The sequence below is a fragment of the Hyperolius riggenbachi genome, chromosome 1 (assembly GCF_040937935.1).
Source record: "Hyperolius riggenbachi isolate aHypRig1 chromosome 1, aHypRig1.pri, whole genome shotgun sequence".
Taxonomy (NCBI): Eukaryota; Metazoa; Chordata; class Amphibia; order Anura; family Hyperoliidae; genus Hyperolius; species Hyperolius riggenbachi.
This window is the reverse complement of record NC_090646.1, coordinates 600483820-600500860: the sequence shown is the minus strand read 5'-3', so window position 1 is coordinate 600500860 and position 17041 is coordinate 600483820. Positions and strand designations below refer to the sequence as shown.

The 17041-nt window shown below is 42.8% G+C and overlaps 1 protein-coding gene and 1 long non-coding RNA gene across 4 annotated transcripts in view; one reads left to right on the top strand and one right to left on the bottom strand.

The window, feature by feature from the left end:
- PARP8 (poly(ADP-ribose) polymerase family member 8) overlaps positions 1 to 17041 on the top strand; it is a 438516-nt gene that overhangs the window by 309128 nt on the left and 112347 nt on the right. For both annotated transcript variants that reach the window (XM_068249475.1, XM_068249466.1), the window contains exon 6: positions 8644 to 8714. In XM_068249475.1, the coding sequence (XP_068105576.1) occupies positions 8644 to 8714 (71 nt within the window). The remainder of the gene's footprint in view (positions 1 to 8643; positions 8715 to 17041) is intronic.
- Positions 8485 to 17041, bottom strand: part of LOC137528246 (uncharacterized) — a 35316-nt gene continuing 26759 nt past the window's right edge. For both annotated transcript variants that reach the window (XR_011023333.1, XR_011023331.1), the window contains exon 2: positions 8485 to 8693. This is a non-coding gene — a long non-coding RNA (uncharacterized lncRNA). The remainder of the gene's footprint in view (positions 8694 to 17041) is intronic.

Sequence of the window (17041 nt, the reverse complement as noted above, 5' to 3'; positions counted from 1 at the left end):
AAGTCCAGCTACTGCGGATAATGCATGTTTAAAAACGAGAATGTCAAATGCGAAACCACGTGGAAAACTGTCTTGGTATTCCCGCGGTTGTTAGTGTGTTCCCTGTCTTTAATGAACCTTGACAGTTCTCTCTAATCCATTGTAACACAATTTTAATTTAAGTAGAGTAATATCCATGCATCCCTATTACTATGCAGAAAAACCGAGAGCCCAAAATAGTGTAGTATGTATTGGAAAAGGGGAGATGAATTGTAACGTATGTATTATACTTACAAACCAGGGTTACCGCGCAGGCAACCACTGTAAATGCAGGTGGGGAGTTTAGACCTGTCCCCACTCAGGAGTAAGATGTCACTCTCTGTGGATAGAAGAAAAGAGGGTGTATCACCCTTCCACCAAGGGTGGATCGCTTACTTTGTAGAGGTGTACAGAGGCGCCAAAAGAGTAAAATATACTAAAATCATCTAAAAATGTTCAGGAGGCGGTGGTGGACCTGCCACTCCAAACAGACGCGATTCTGTCGATTCAGTTAATACAGTTAATTCACATACTCCTAGTGAACACTGGCAACGCGTTTCACGGGCACAATCCCGTGAATTATCTTAATAATTTGTACATTAGAAACCATACACAGCATTCTGATTATGCTTTCATCATCTCTGTCAATTACAGTGTGTTACTCCTGTTGTCTTGTTGCCTGATGAAGCGGGATTGTGCCCGTGAAACGCGTTGCCAGTGTTCACTAGGAGTATGTGAATAAATTGTATTAACTGAATCGACAGCATCGTGTCTGTTTGGAGTGGCAGGTCCACTACCACCTCCTGAACATTTTTAGATGATTTTAGCATATTTTACTCTTTTGGCGCCTCTGTACACCTCTACAAATCCCTATTACTATAATTATTTTAACATTTCTGGTTCAGCAAGAGATTCAGCTAACATGTTTCGGACTGATATTAGTCCCTAATCATGATGATTCTCAGAATCAGGTCCCAAATAGGACATAGAATTTATATGATGTTGCTGTATTTCTTCCAGAAACAGCAATTTTCCCCAAAAAAGAAAGCATACTGGTAAGTTAAAGGCTACCTTAGCCCAAAAGAAATATATAAACGAGGGGAGCAGGCCTGTGTAGTTGCATGTGTAGTGGGCTCTCCTAATGCCCACCGCTCACCCCGTTCTCCTCCGGTTCCCTCCGTTCCTCTGTACTGACCCGCTAAAGCTACTTTCTGGTCAGGAGGGTCGGCGAAGACTGCACAGGTGCTTCCCGGCGACTTGCATCCTTGCGCACTACGTCACAATTAATTTTACATTTTCTTTTGGGCTAAGGTATCCTCTAAACTAAAGGACCACTATCATGAAAAATTGTACAGTTTAAAATACATGTGTGTAAGAAGTACATTTCACTATAAATTATTTTTCTCCTATTTTTCTATCACATGCAGTAGGCAGTAAAATAATCTTCAAAAATACTGTGCAGTTGAGTAGGCAGCCCGGCTGACATATTTGTATAGATCTTTTCCTGGGAGTACTTTTGTAAAAGATAAAGGGAATATGGAGGATCTCCCAAGAGGAACCTTCACCTTACTCTGCCCCCCCCCCCCCCCACCCCCCTTTTGATGTCTCCTTAGGGATAACAGATGATTGCCAATTGCGGCTGGTGGTTCTTTAGTATGGCAGCCTCGGCTCTTGGTTTTTGAATATTTTCCCCCCTCTGTTACCAGCTAACCCCCCTCCACCTGACCTTCCAGAACCTGTATGAGCCAAACCCAATTCCGGGTACAACACCTCTGTACTTGGTGAAATAAAGTATTCTAATTCTGATCTTGCCAAAGCCAGGTGACCATCAGCAGTGGGAAAAACTGCTATCTTTCCCAGTGCCCCATAGATGGCGTAATGGTTAAGGGCTATGCATCTGACACAGGTGACCATGGTTTGAAACTCGGCTCTGCCTGTTCAGTAAGCCAGCACCTATTCAGTAGAAGACCTTAGGCAAGTCTCCCTAACACTGCTACTGCCTATAGAGCGCGTCCTAGTGGCTGCAGCTCTGGTACTTTGAGTCCACCATGAGAAAAGTGCGATATAAATGTTGTCTTGTCCTCTTTACCTATTTCTGTTTGGGCCAGATAACTGTTCACACTTCTGGGGAACCTTGATGAAGTTATTATTCAGATTTTTATCCAATGAAGACACTTAACAATGCTAATATAAATTTCTTGGTTTAAATATTGTTACTGCCCTAGCACAGATTTTAATTATTTTGAAATGATTATTTATTATTGCTTAGCTATAGTATCATACACAAATGTCTGTCCTTGCTCATCAGCCTGTTGTTTGGTTTAAAGATCTCATGCTTGATATTTAGGACTCACAAGGTTTTATTGCATCTAGAATGTTTAGACTTCTTTACACGCATCACTAATTTTCATGTCATGTAAACTTAAAACTTAATATGAGCTCAGACACACACAATCACATAAAATTGATTATAAGCTTTAAACATTTTATAGCTGCACAGTCAGCAAAATAAATAAATTGCACATGTAGACAAATGGTAGTATTTGTGTGTAAAAAACACATAACGCTTTTGGTTGCAATTAATAATATGGGGGGGAGGGGGAGTTAATGTATACAGTACAAGGTACAAAAAAGAATACAGAAGGCCGTCACACAATGTTACAGGCAACCATATACACAAAGGATCGTTCAGTCCTGGATCATGCACATCAGTCAATTAATTCACAATACAGTAACCAAGCAGCTCGGGGTGACCCAAAACCACAAGGAGAGTATAGGGGACTTAAAGAGACTAAAAAGCTCTCCTGCTAAAAAGTAATGCTTAGGTTGGTTTGCCTTCTTAAACGGGATGAATTTACAATAATGCAGCTTTAAGTCAACCACAGATGTTCACTTAAAGCTGATTTATTGTAAATTCCTTCTGTTTTAAGAAGGCAAACCAACCTAAGCATGAATTCACAATGTTACCAGATAGGAGAGCCACGAACTGGTTCCAACGTTGCAAAGACTTTATTTTAGATCCTCAAGACACCAAAACAATGCACTCACTGGGGGTGAAGGAAGGTCGGCCTGACAACCGTTTCACGGACACCCCGGCTTCATTAGAGGGGTCCCCTGGCTTCATTAGAGGCCAGTACAGTTACTCTATTGGGTACAGTTATTGTACTGGCCTCTGAGGAAGCGGGGAGACCAGTGAAACTTTCCTTTACAACCATTCTCTGTAATGTTTTGGTGTCTTGAATACCGAAAATAAAGTCTTAGAAACGTTGGAACCAGTGCCCGGCTCTCCTATCTGATAATATTGGATATTTATACTGCTAATGAAAAAGATGTCAGATATTTGTGAAATACTCATGAAGTATAGTGAAACTAAACCTGCTTGTCGGTGGGTGTGAGGCGTGGCAGAGAGTGTCATCTCACCTTAGTGGCCGCCTCTCGCCATTGTGCTCCATGCTGCTCTCCATCTTTCTGACACTTCCGCCTTTACACACAAACTTCTGATAGTGAAGGCAGAAGTGTTGGGAGATGAAGAGCAGTGCATTGGTGAGACTGCTTTCCCATAGCTGTTGTCCCATAGCTGATCATTTTTTTCAATGCATATTAGCTGCTATCCTGCTAATAATGTCAGTTGCAACAGGTAGCATTCTCAGCATTGTGTAGCCTGCTCTGCATACTCACCTCACAGCAAACAGTTAGGGCGGGTTTCCACTTGCGAAGTGATGCGAGTGTGGCTACGCAGCCGCATCGCATCACTTCCGCTGCCGGCCGCATCACTGCCGCATCTCCCGATGCGGAAGTGTATTGAGGAGATGGGACGCAGCTGCGAGCGGATGCGGGCGTGCGAAAATCTGCAGCATGCTGCAGAGTATCGGATCGCACCGCCCTGCACACCATGCATGCAGTGGAAACTGTTCCACTGGCGTGCATGTGTTTCAGCACACCTGCGGTGCGATGCGGCTATGTAGCCGCATCGCACCGCTCCTAGTGGAAACGAGCCCTTAACCGGCACACAAAAGTGGTTTCTTACCAAATGTTGTTTGTACCAGGGTGTCAGTTGTAGACAGATTCAGTTTAAATAGGAAGTGGCTGTGAATTATAATTAGTTATTAACTTCTCCACATTACCTTGACAGCTCTTTTCTCTGGAGCAAAGCGTACTTTGAGTATGAGAAAATGAAAAGTTCACTTTAATATGTAAATTTGTCCCAGTGAGTCTGAGGGCCATTCCACAGAAACATATTCACTTACAGAAATGTGTACTACATTTTCTCTTTAGACACATTGCTGTTTATATGAACATTTATTGAAAAGTAAAAAAAACCCACAGAGTCGTTTCAGGGTGACAGGTCCACTTTAATTATGAATCCGGCATCTGGCCAGTTACTGTTCTCCCGCCTCCTATCCGCTGTGTTTTATGCCTTGAGAACAGTTCATTACAGATGAAGGTCTAGCTATCAGCCTGTCCTTAAAGCAGCATTAGGTCTGAATTTTCTGTTATCAATCATAATGAAAAAAACATCCAAGTCCATTTTTTTTTCTTTTCTACTTGCTCCACTGGGCTGAAGTAATCCAGCAATTTATTATTTTCTGTGCGCTGTCACAGGGGAAGCACAGAAAGCTTTCTATTTTTCTGTCTGGTGTCACCGGAATGCAGAGGACTCACACCACTTCCTGACCGTACTGTGAGGGTTCTGCTGAGACACAGGCAACTACCTGCCTCACACAAGGGGCATTTCAACACATACTGTACAGTGAAGCCAGTTCCTCGACCACTATACATATTATAATACGTTGTTAAAAAGGAACTCAGTAAGTGCTGTAGATTTTCTAATTCATGTATTTAGTTTCTCATGAGGGAGCAGGAAGTCTCTGTGCCCCACATTTGAGTTCCTCAGTGAAGGTGAGAGGTGTAAGAATACGTGAGGTTCCTGCAATGTAAAATCCTCATTCATTTTAACCACTCTCCGACCGACTAACGGCGATTGACGGCCACAGTGGGGCTCTCTTGTTCCTCAGTGACGCCATATGGCGTCATCTCACGAGGAGCAAGATTAGACAGCAGCTCACACAAGCACGAGCTCCCGTCATTGTCGCGTCGCGATCGGAGCTGGCAGGCTGTTTTTAAGATTTATAAGGCAACATTTATTTATATAGCGCTGCCGTCTTACACAGCGCTGCACAGAGGAGTGTCTTGTCATTAAACTGTCCCTCGAAGCGGCTCACAATCTAATCCCTATCATAGGCGTATGTCTATTCAAGTGTAGTGTAGTAGATGTATGTTTGTCTAGGGCCTATTTAGGTGTGTGTGTGAGGGGGGGGGGGGGAATAAACATATTTTTCTATTTATTAAAATCAGGCATTTTTTGATTAATTTAAATAAAAAATACAAATTGCTGCAGCAATCAAATACCACCAAAAGAAAGCTCCATTAGTGGAAAGAAAAGGAGGTAAAATTCATTTGGGTGCGAAGTTGTATGACCGAGCAATAAACCGGTAAAGCTTCTGATCCTGTGGTTAAGAACCAATGTTTCAGCAGAAGACTATATTCCGAGTTCTTCCTTGAAAGAAACATGAGGGGAAATTTCTTGATGAGATAAACGATTGTATCTATCCTCCTTCTACTAAACTTGACTTTTTTAGATATCCCACAATTTTACTTAATATTTAATTTTGCTTTTAAAATTTTTACTGTTTCATTGTCTCTGCTCAAATGCACATTCATTGAAGTATGCCAGAGCTAAAAGCTATGAACTGTTGACCCTTTTTATCTCTTTCCTGCTCTCGGAAGCCATTTTCTGCCAGGAAAGTGTTTTATGGCTGTAATTCCTTATCAGTGAGGATTCGGTTATAGTCCGACCTGGTTCTGACAGTCACTTCCATACCTGATGTTTAAATCTTTTAGGCAGAGAAAGAAAAAAAAGAAACACAACATAGTTATTTGTGTGCTTGGCACTGTACATACACGTCTGTCTCATCATGTCACATGTCACCTTGTGTATCCTTTAAAGTGGTCTAACACCCAGCATTTCAACTTTGCTTTAAAAGATTGCTTACAGCTTAGAAACTATTATGCCAGATTTTTTTTTAGCAGAAATTCACTGAATGGGTTAAACATGACATTTTAGTGTTGCATTTAGCTAGAAATACGCTTCTGTGCTGAGGTTTAGATACAAATGTATCTATTTACAATGTAAATAAACAAACACCTCTCTGAGAGAGCACAGAGGGCTTCCCAGACAGGCTTTTCAGAGGTCTATTTGCATTCCAAACAAAGATACATTTGTATCTAAACCTCGGCACAGACCAGATTTCTAGCTAAATGCAAAACTAAAATGCATTTGTTTAACCCATTCAGTGAATTTCTGCTTAAAAAAAAATCTGGCATAATAGTTTTTAAGCTGTAAGCAATCTTTTAAAGCAAAGTTGAAATGCTGGGTGTTAGACCGCTTTAAGACACATTCTAGAGAACATAATTCTAATGATTCTCGTCTTGCTTGGTAGAGAAGCAAGGTCAGTTAATTTTATCTACTCAAATGTACAGATGGCCAGGCACTAGAAGGTCTAAACATTCACGGCATGTAAGAATAACTATGATTCTATGAAATCAAAGTACAGGTCAAAGCAGGGCCGGATTTACCATAAGGCACTGTAGGCACGTGCCTACAGGTGCCTGATGATGGAAAGGCAGCTCACTACCCTCCCCAAGTGCCTCCCTGCTACCTTGCCTATGCAGAGTCCCGAGCAGAGTGTAAATGAGAGGTTCTGCATTCCACTAACCAGATCTCCCTTCAGTCTGGGGCACTTCTAACTACCTAACACTTGGGGGCACCTCTATCTACTTAATACTGAGGGTACCTCTGGCTACATAATACTAAGGGGCACCTGTAGCTACCTATGACTGGCAAGGGAAGCTGGGCCAGCCAGCACACCTATGCTGCAATTCGTTGGTAGTTTAGGTTCATGGAGGGTGAAGTCTAGGGTGCCAGGACATTTGTGCCTATAGGCTCCTGTGATGTAAATCCGGGCCTGGGTCAAAGGAAGCTCCCAGTTTGGTCTGGAATTTCCGATTCTGCGCAGTGTCTATGCTGTCAATCATTTAATCATTGAGGCCAATAGGAGGCTCCTAATGTGATTGACTTCCATAATACACCCATGGCCCACCTCCAGTGGGATGTGACTAAGTAACTCTTGATAAACTAGAGGTTTTTCTGTAGATCGATCCCTAGTTTTATGGGTACTTTACATCACTTTGCTTTTACTATACTTTTTCTTTGCTTCATGTTGTCTAGATTAGCATCCTGCTTCCCTACTTAGTTCAGTTTAATAGTGCTGACTTCTGATTGCAACTTCGCTTCTTCAATATCTGCAATGATGTGTATGAATTGTATTTCTGATTGAAGCCAATAAATTCCTTAAAATTGATTGAGCGTCCATGGTCTACATGGACCTGCTAAAAGCTGTGTAAATGCCCAGGTTGATAAGAGATTCATGAATTGAGGCCTTAATCTCTTGGGCATTTACACAGCTTCTTTATCATTTACCTTGTCACTCTAGAATATGCAAATCATCTCTTTAAAGGTGGCCACTAACTGTCCAATTTCTCGCGAAAAATCGTTCGAGCGATCAGAAATTCTGATCGGACGAAAAATCGTTCACTACACCATCAACTAACCAATCTTAGCTTCCTATCTATCACGACCACCAAGAAAATCCAAATTTTCGTTCGACGAAAATTCATTCGGGCGACATGTCTTTCACTCTTTCATAATCGATTGTGTCCACCAATGGGGATTATTTACAACCAATCCGATCAGAATTTCTGATCGCTCGAATGATTTTTCGCTAGAAATTGGACCGTTAGTGGCCAGCTTAAGCCCCTGAAAGCAAGGCACACATCCAGAACCGATTGATATGGCTCTATGGGATATCATGGGAAACCACAGTTGCTCACTTAAAGATGATTTATTGCAAATACCTTCTGTTTTTAAGAACGCCAAATTATATTCAGTGGCCTCAATTCACAGAGCTTTATCAAACACATTATCAAACGTTTGATAATTATCCTCATGGGTAAAATCTAATTTTGAATTCATTAAGGTGTTATAGATTTATTGAACATTTCATCGATAAAACATTTGATAAATCTATAACACCTTAGTGAATTCAAAATTAGATTTTACCCATAAGGTAAATTATCAAACGTTTCATAAAGTGTTTGATAAATCTCTGTGAATTGAGGCCACTAGTGTTGCTTTTTAGTAAGAGGGCTTTTTGCTTTCTTTTAGCCCCTTATACTCAGCTAATGGTTGTGGGTCACCATGAGCTGTCTAGGTATTCTGTTGGCTCTGTAATGGCCACCTTTATTGTTCTTTTATCATAGTCACTATAACATCTGGACCTTTCCTCATCCTCCCCTTCCCCTCTCCGTAGAACAAAACAGGCCGTTGTGCAGTGTATCCATGCAACATCATTACCAGAAAGAATACTGTTCAACTCTTGGTCTTGGAGTTGGGCAGTCTCCAGCTCAGGCCCGGCCTGGCCAGTGATAGAGAACATCCTGACAGGGTTCCTTCAGTTTTGTGCGGGTCTGAGGCATTAAATGTGCTTTATTTTCTTTGTTTTTCAGAGCTGAGGAAATCCAATGACATCACCAGCTGCTTGTCCATAAAGTCTAAACTGCAGAAAGAAAATGGAGAGGTAATGCATTACTGTGTTTATTAAAAAAATAAGATGAACAAGTTAAGCAGTGATACTTTGGAGAACTTTTTAGGAAGTGAATTTAAGAAGTAGATTTGGGACATTGTTATGCAACTTGCTTTTTATAGCTGCGTCACACTGTAATCTTACCATGAGTTGTGCAATACAGTTCCTAACAGTAATAATTCTTACCACAGCTGCAGGCAGCCCCCTACCTTCCATGTGCTTATTATTTTCAGGATTGGGTGTTTACTGTTTTTCCACTGTAGTTTTCCAGGTGTCTGCTAGACTTCTGTGAAACATTACCACTAGATAACGGGGATTAGTTCCAAGGACATTGACGAGAATTGAAAACTTTCCATAGACATGCCACCAGACAGCCAGGGACATTACCTAGACCACCTTAGAGACCTTTCCATGTATAATGCCACTAGACAGCCGAGACATTGCCTAGACCACTAAAGAGACCTTTCCACAGACATTGCCACTAGACAGCCAGAGACATTGCCTAGACCAGTGTTTCTCAACATTTTATTGGTATGCACCCCTTTTAAAACCCTGTACTTACCAAGTACCCTCTAGCATAGCAAACATTATCACAAGTACCCCTTGACAAATATATATTTAATCGCAGTACATGATAATTGGCTCTAAACAATTTCCAAACACTTACTATTGCTTTTAATTAGCTAAAACACTTATTTGGCGTTGTTTAAATAAGATGTATCATTTCCTAAAACTCTAAATTTGTTATTCTTGTATAAATATATCAAGCCCGAGTACCCTCTGGAAACATCAGAAGTACCCCCTGGGGTATGTGTACCACACGTTGAGAACCTAGGGCCTAGACCACTAGAGAGGCCTTTCCATAGACATTGCCACTAGACAGTCAGGGACATCACCAAGAGCACTAGAGACCTTTTTCTACACATTGCAACAGCGAGGGATATCGCAGCTGCGCTACCAGAGATATTTTCAGAGACACTACCGCTTATACAGCAGCTGTCCAGGCCCTGTTGATTTTAGCAATGATGGAAGATGTGAGGCTTGGGTGAGACCTAGGTGACAACTTGTATTCATCAGAGAGTCCTGCAAGAGGCAGTGTGCTGATAACAGCAGCAGACTGCTTTGATACAAGTGGCCACCCGCTTGCAATCCCCACTTGCTATTTTATGAAGAGGGAGCCACTGTGGCCCCACAGAATAAGATGTACATATTAATAACTGAGATATCATATATAAAGGGTCGCTGTGCCTCTTACGGTTAGGGGGGATCTCTGCCTTTGGGGGAGGGGAAATGAAATAAGAGCTGCACTCTGAGATTTCTATGAAAGGGGGATTTTGCTGCCTAAGGGGTTGTGCTGCAGATGGACTTTGCTGAGCATAGAAAAGGGGGGACCACACAAAATATGAGAACTGCTGGGTGGCACGGTGTTGGGATGAATATCACATTCACAGTGTTAAGGTCCTAGGTTCAAATCTGGGCCAGGACACCACCTGCATGAAATTTGTATGCTCTTCCAGTATTTGTGAGAGTATTCTCTAATCTCTCACCCCTAAACCCCCTGCCCCCCCCCCCCCCCCCCCCCAAAAAAAAAAATCCTCAGAGGGGACTTCAGATTTCAACTCCCACTGATGGACAGTTAGTGACTTGACTATAAAATCCTTGGAAACATGTCAGCACTATACAAGTGCACAATATTAATTAGTGTATTATGAACTACACATTTATAGTGAATCCAAGATGAAAATAAACTGAAGAGATAAACAATAGTATCGATCTTCGGCCTCCTAATTATTACTTTTTTTAGACATCTCCCAGTATTATTAAGTGTCTCAAAGCTAAAATACATGATGTAGTGACTTTTTTTTACAGCATCCCTTGTACTTAGTTGTTCTCTAATTACGGTACTTATCCGTTAGGGTTATGCTATAATCTGACAAGGTTCTGACATGAGAGAATCTATCACTTGCATGCCTGAAGATTAACTATTTCAAGCAGAAAAACAAAAAAAAAGGAACACAGCCTACTTACAACACTACTACTAATATACTTGGCACTGTACATACACATGTTTATCTCATCATGTCACATGATACTTTGGATACACTGTAATGAGTGGTGCGCTGCTATGCTGAGAAGCTTCTGCATTTGTAGCAGAATGTGCTGCTGTATATGAAAAGTGGGGTACACATGGTATGTATGTGTGGGAGGGGGGCATGAGGCAGGAGGCTATACATGGGAGGTAGGTGAACAGCACACAGACGTTAAAGGGATACTATAGGGGGGTCGGGGGAAAATGAGTTGAACTTACCCGTGGCTTCTAATGGTCCCCCGCAGACATCCTGTGCCCGCGCAGCCACTCACCGATGCTCCGGTCCCGCCTCCAGGTCACTTCTGGAATTTCAGACTTTAAAGTCTGAAAACCACTGTACCTGCGTTGCCGTGTCCTTGCTCCCACTGATGTCACCAGGAGCGTACTGCGCAGACACAGACCATACTGGGCCTGTGCAGTACGATCCTGATGACATCAGCGGGAGCGAGGACACGGCAACACAGGAGCAGTGGTTTTCAGACCTTAAAGTCTGAAATTCCAGAAGTGACCTGGAGGCGGGACCGGAGAATCAGTGAGTGGCTGCGTGGGCACAGAATGTCTGCACGGGACCATTAGAAGCCACGGGTAAGTTCAACTCATTTTCCCCCGACCCCCTACAGTATTCCTTTAAAGAGATTAACTTTAATTAAGGATTGGACTTCCTCCCAATCAGTAGGTGATGCCCCCTTTCCCATGATCATTTTTTACCTTTTCTCTAATAGATCATCAGAGGGTCTGATATTGTGATAAAACCCCTCCCACAGTGTAATGTCAGGACCTAGGTCCTGACAGTTTCTTGTCTGTGAACCTTGTTGTATTGTGGGAAATAACAGCTGTTTACAGTTGCCAAGCAACCACATATTTCCCTCTGTGCATATGTATAGCTATAAAAAACCTTTTAGCCTTTTGCATTGTTAGGGGATGTGGTTATAGATAATAGCAGGTGGTGCTGTCTATTTTTTTCATGCCTGCCAGTAGTAAAGATGGTGACGTGCAGGCTCATTGTGGATAAAACAACTTCTCACTTTGCAGTGTATTGAATTCTTTTTTCCCCTTTTCGCTAAAGTTCCTTTTTAACGTAAGGGTGCAGAAAGTATGGATCTGGCTCCATTTAGAGCATGCGAGTCACACAGCTGCCCCCACTACACATGATGTGACGTAGCTCCGTCATAGCCTGTAGCATGTGACATGTGAGCGCCTCTTAGCCATGACACAGCTGAAATCATGCTTCAGCTCATTGCACCACCAGCAGCGCTTAATCCTCTCATTCAGAAATTTGTGTGCTGCCACAGGGATGACAAAACAGCGGCGAATTGGCGAGAGCGTCCCAGTTTCCTGTTATGGAACCGTGGCGGCATTATTTTTTGTTTTAAGTACAAACCATCAATCTAAAGTAGAGTTAAATCTTTGGGTTCTTGTATCGGAAGACCACAAATCCATCCATTTTAATATTTTATTGAGGGGAAATTGAAATCCTCCCGGACAGGCTGAAGGCTGCATATGGAATGAGATTGAGCGAGTGAATGAATGCTTTAATCTCTCATGCTGGACCTCTCCATCATTGATTACGAGTAGCATTATGTCTTTGCTGCAGGAGAGACCGAGAGAAGGATCTCTTCCCCAGCCGCTCTGCTGTTTGAAAAATGATAATTATCTTTATACCTTTCCATAACCTTTAGATCGAGCTGCTTCCTTTTATTCGATTAATGGTTGCTAGAGGTTGCTTAAACTATGCAAGTAACCTTTCCAATACCACCTGTATAAAGAACCTGATGACACGCTTATTAAAGAGGCTCTGTAGTGACATATAGTAGAATGAAGAGAATTATTCAGGATACCCACTACAGTAATGTTCCTGGTTTCAGCATAATTTATTGGTATGTAGTCACGCCCTCCCAGTGATGCTTAGCCTAGGCTTTTTAGCTATGCGGAATGAGACTCCCAGAGCATTCTGGGAAACCAGGTATTATTTTCACTGGCTTTGGAATTGTCAGAAACATTCTGCAAAGTGCATACATGAAAAAAAGCACATGGAAAAAGGGCGCAGGGGATTGCAGCTAGTAGAATATCGCTACAATTAGCGATATTCTGCTGCTGAACTCCGAAAGTAAAATGTTGGTAATGATTACCTTGCGCCCCCAAATTTCCTTCATTTGCCTGCAAATCGCTGCTTTCACAGTAGGTGCCTATGGCGGCGCCATTTTTCCGGCGGGTGCTCAGGCACCCTTTTTTTCTGACTCCCAGCCCACATTATATTGTTTTCACTACAGCTCCTCTTTAACTACTTCTTGCCCCATGACGTGAAAATAAGTCTATGCGCTCCCCTCCCTACAAAATCCTAGATAACACTATTTATTTATCTCTGAGCTGGTAACAATGCTACACAGTTGTAAAGGAATGACAGCACTTCGTCCCAGGGAATTTAATGGAAGGATTAATGTGTAAACAAGTGTAAAACAAACATTCCAGGAGCAGACAGATGTATTAAGAGAGTAAAGTATATACAATGTGTTACTAATACATATTAAAACAAATGAACTGTTTAAATAAAAAGGATAGATAGACAAATAGATGTGTGAGTTTAATGTATAAAAGAAGCAATTTACATTAAAGCTGTAATGTATGAAAGTGGATTAACTGTATATTTTTTTCACGTTTTTCCTTATTTTCCTTTTAAAATACATAGAAAATATGGTTCTAGAAAAAAAGGTTATTAGTAAAAACAAATATCAGCCACAAAAAGACTAATTTGTCCTGAATAAAACAATATATAGATCATTTAGTTGTGATAATTATTTATAAAGTTATTGCCAAAGTAACAGATCTGAGCTGAACTGTGAAAATGATGTGGGTAGGTAAGTTGTTAAAGGGGTACTACAGCGAAAAACTGTAAAATTTAAAATGTGCAAAGATCTACAAATAAGAAGTATATTTTTTCCAGAGTAAAATGAGCCATAAATTACTTTTCTCCTATGTCGCTGTCACTTACAGTAGGTAGTAGAAATCTGACAGAAGTTTTGGATTCGTAAATCTCTTTATTGGGGATTCTCAGGGATATATTTATTTTCAAAAGCACTTAGTGAATGGCAGTTGCTCTTTCCAACTGCCAAAAACCCGTGTAGGGAGCAGGGAAGCTGGCCAGCATCATTGTTTAAATCCTTTTTAGGAAATATCTTTGATGAGATATGAGAATCCTGTGATGAAACGCGGAAAAGCCGCTGTCTCTCAAGGCGATGCGGCTGTTTCCGCATCCAGCATGGCGTCACAACGCGGAAAAAACGCCGCATGCCGCTTAGGCAGAGCGGCGGAATCCGCATTGGGAATGGCGGAATCCGCATTGGAGGCGGCTCCCGCACTCAGTTCACTGGATACATTGCAAGACAGTACTGGTGTGGCTGGGACTGATAGTCCACCAAGATTCAGACTTACACGCGCGCGAGCACAGAGGCAGAGTTTAAATAGCAGTTAGAAGGGAGTCGGCTGACCAGCTGGGTCAGCTGACAAATTCCACTGCTCCCATTGGACCAGCAATTAGGGAGGTCCTGGAAAGGTCCTAGAGTATATATACTGCTGGTTGTTCACTTGCTCTTTGTCTGGCGTGCGATCACATATGTGGGAGCACCCAGATCCGTAGTCAGATCCGCAAGTGTGCCGGGGCCAGCTGGAGCTGTAATCCTACACTTAGCTAGATTCTGTTGATAGCTAAAGTACTAGTTTGATTGTGATTATCTGTTATGACTTTTGCCTGCCTTGACTACCCTTCTGAACTCTGATCTTGTACCTCGATAATTCTGATACTCTGTTGCCGATCTCCGGCTCGTTTCTAGACTCCGCCTCAGCCTCCTGGTTCTGTACCTCGATATATCTGATACCCCGTTGCCGAACCCTGCCTGTACCTAGACTCCGCCTTTTGACTCCTGATCTTGTACTTTATCTGTCCGTGTGTATACGACCTGGCTTGTCCGACCTCGAGAACCGACCTTACCGTTGGAGGCGGTTCCTCGCTCTGTTAGCGACCCTTCTCCTGAGGGTCACTTTCAGACATCCTTCCTACTGTCAGTCTGGCGCCTCCCGTCTTGGAGAGCTCAGGTCTGCGGAAGGAATCTGTGTAGTACTCCTTGCTGCACTGAGGCCTAGTCCTCAAAGTGATACTGTTACACCAAACACTACACTCTACTCAGGTGAACAGAGGTTAGTTTGTATATCGGATTATCGGTGAGACTGCAGATCACTTATAATCTGGTATATATCTGTATTTCCGGTGATACTGCAGATCACCGGTAATCAGATACTCTCTGTGCCCACCGATCGTTACAGAACGCCAGACCAAATACAAAATGGACGCAAACACTGATTGTCTGGGTGTACTTGCCACTTCGGTGGACAACATCAATCAAGTACTGGGCGCCCACATGACTCTTATTGATGCCCTATCAGGGTCTGTACAAACCCTCCAGACATCAGTGGATCATGTGCGATCCTCTCCTAGCTCTGACATACGTATGCCTGTACCTGAAAGCTTTTCCGGCCACAGATCTGACTTCCGGAATTTTAGGAGTAGAGTATTGTCCTATTTTGAGTTGAGACCCCAATCTTCGGGTACTGAGACCCAGAGGGTCACGTTTATAAAGACTTTGTTGTCCGGCGACTCCCAGTCTTGGGCATATAGCCTGCCCACCGGAGACAAAGCTCTTACCTCTGTAGAGGAATTCTTTAAAGCTATGGCAGTAATTTACGACGATTCGGACCTTGCTTCGACTTCTGAGCGGAAGCTCAAGCTTTTGCGTCAAGGCGAAGGTCCGGTCGAAGATTACGCGGCCGAGTTTAGGAGGTGGTCAGTTACGGCCAGGTGGGACACTTATGCCCTATTAGATCGTTTCTTGTCAGGGCTGTCCGATGAGGTCTCTGATTTGATGTTAAGCCAGCCCGAGCCCAGAACAGTCGATGAGGCCATCTCAGCGGCCATCCGAATCGCCTGCAGGCTGCGCTACCAAAAACAGACCAGGGGTAGTTCCGAGGGGTATCTTACACTACGGTCCCAGTGACTCCACCTCCTACTATTTCACCTTCTCCCGTCTTGCCTCCATCCGAGCCGATACAGATTGCTCGGTCAAAATTGACCCAGGTAGAGCGGAGACGGAGAATCAGGGCTGTGGAGTCGGTCCAAAAATCCACCGACTCCGACTCCTCAGTTTAGGATTCCACCGACTCCTCGACTCCGACTCCTCTAATTTGCATATTACAATTTTGTTGATTAAAAGTATGTAACATGAAATTCGTCTCTTAACTGCCAACGCTTAGGAATTTTACAAGTCAACTGAAGTGAGAAGGATATGTAGACTACTATATTTATTCCCTTTAGACTAAAACTAGTACTTGGTAAGAGTACTTGTAAAAGGTGCAAACCGGAACAAAGAACATCTATCAGGCCCTAGGCAATGTAAGTGTGGGTACATGTAAGAATGATGTGCAGGTACTCTGCAGGGGAATGAGGAGATTGTAAACAGACAACACCTCTGTGTTCAATGTGCACAGCATTCTCAGTGGATTCCCTGCAGCTTTGTGGGGAGTGCATATGTAGAGTATAGTACTACTGTGTAACAAAGTATAACTGAGACAGATGAAATTAAAGTTTTATACATACCTGGGGCTTCCTCCAGCCGCCTTCAGGATAATCAGTCCTTCGTTGTCCTCCTCCACCACCTGGATCTTCTGCTATGAATCCAGGTACTTGAACCAGTCGGGTGTAGTGCGCATGCACACACTCCGCCGCCAGGAGCATACTACACCTGTGCAGCACTATTGCGCAGGTGCAGAATCTTCCTGGCTGTGGGAGCGGCATGCGGCCGGACCACGCTGACTGGCTGAATTACCGGGACTCATAGCAGAAGATCCGGGTGGTGGAGGACAGCGAGGGACTGATTAGCCTGGAGGGGGCTGGAGGAAGCCCCAGGTATGTATAAAACTTTACTTTTCATCCGTCTCAGTTACCCTTTAATTTGTAGTCACCAAACCAAATTTTAACAACATATCAAATTATTTGATTTCATCAGCAAAGAGAGTGCGTACATTTGCATAAATCAGCATCAATGCAGAATTATTTCCATCTCATTGACCATCTCTATTAGTGACACAGCTACACATCAGGCTTTATTCTTACAGCATAGATGTTATTTAGTATATATAAGAGATTCCTGTGTACACATCATATATACAGTCACAATCAGATATG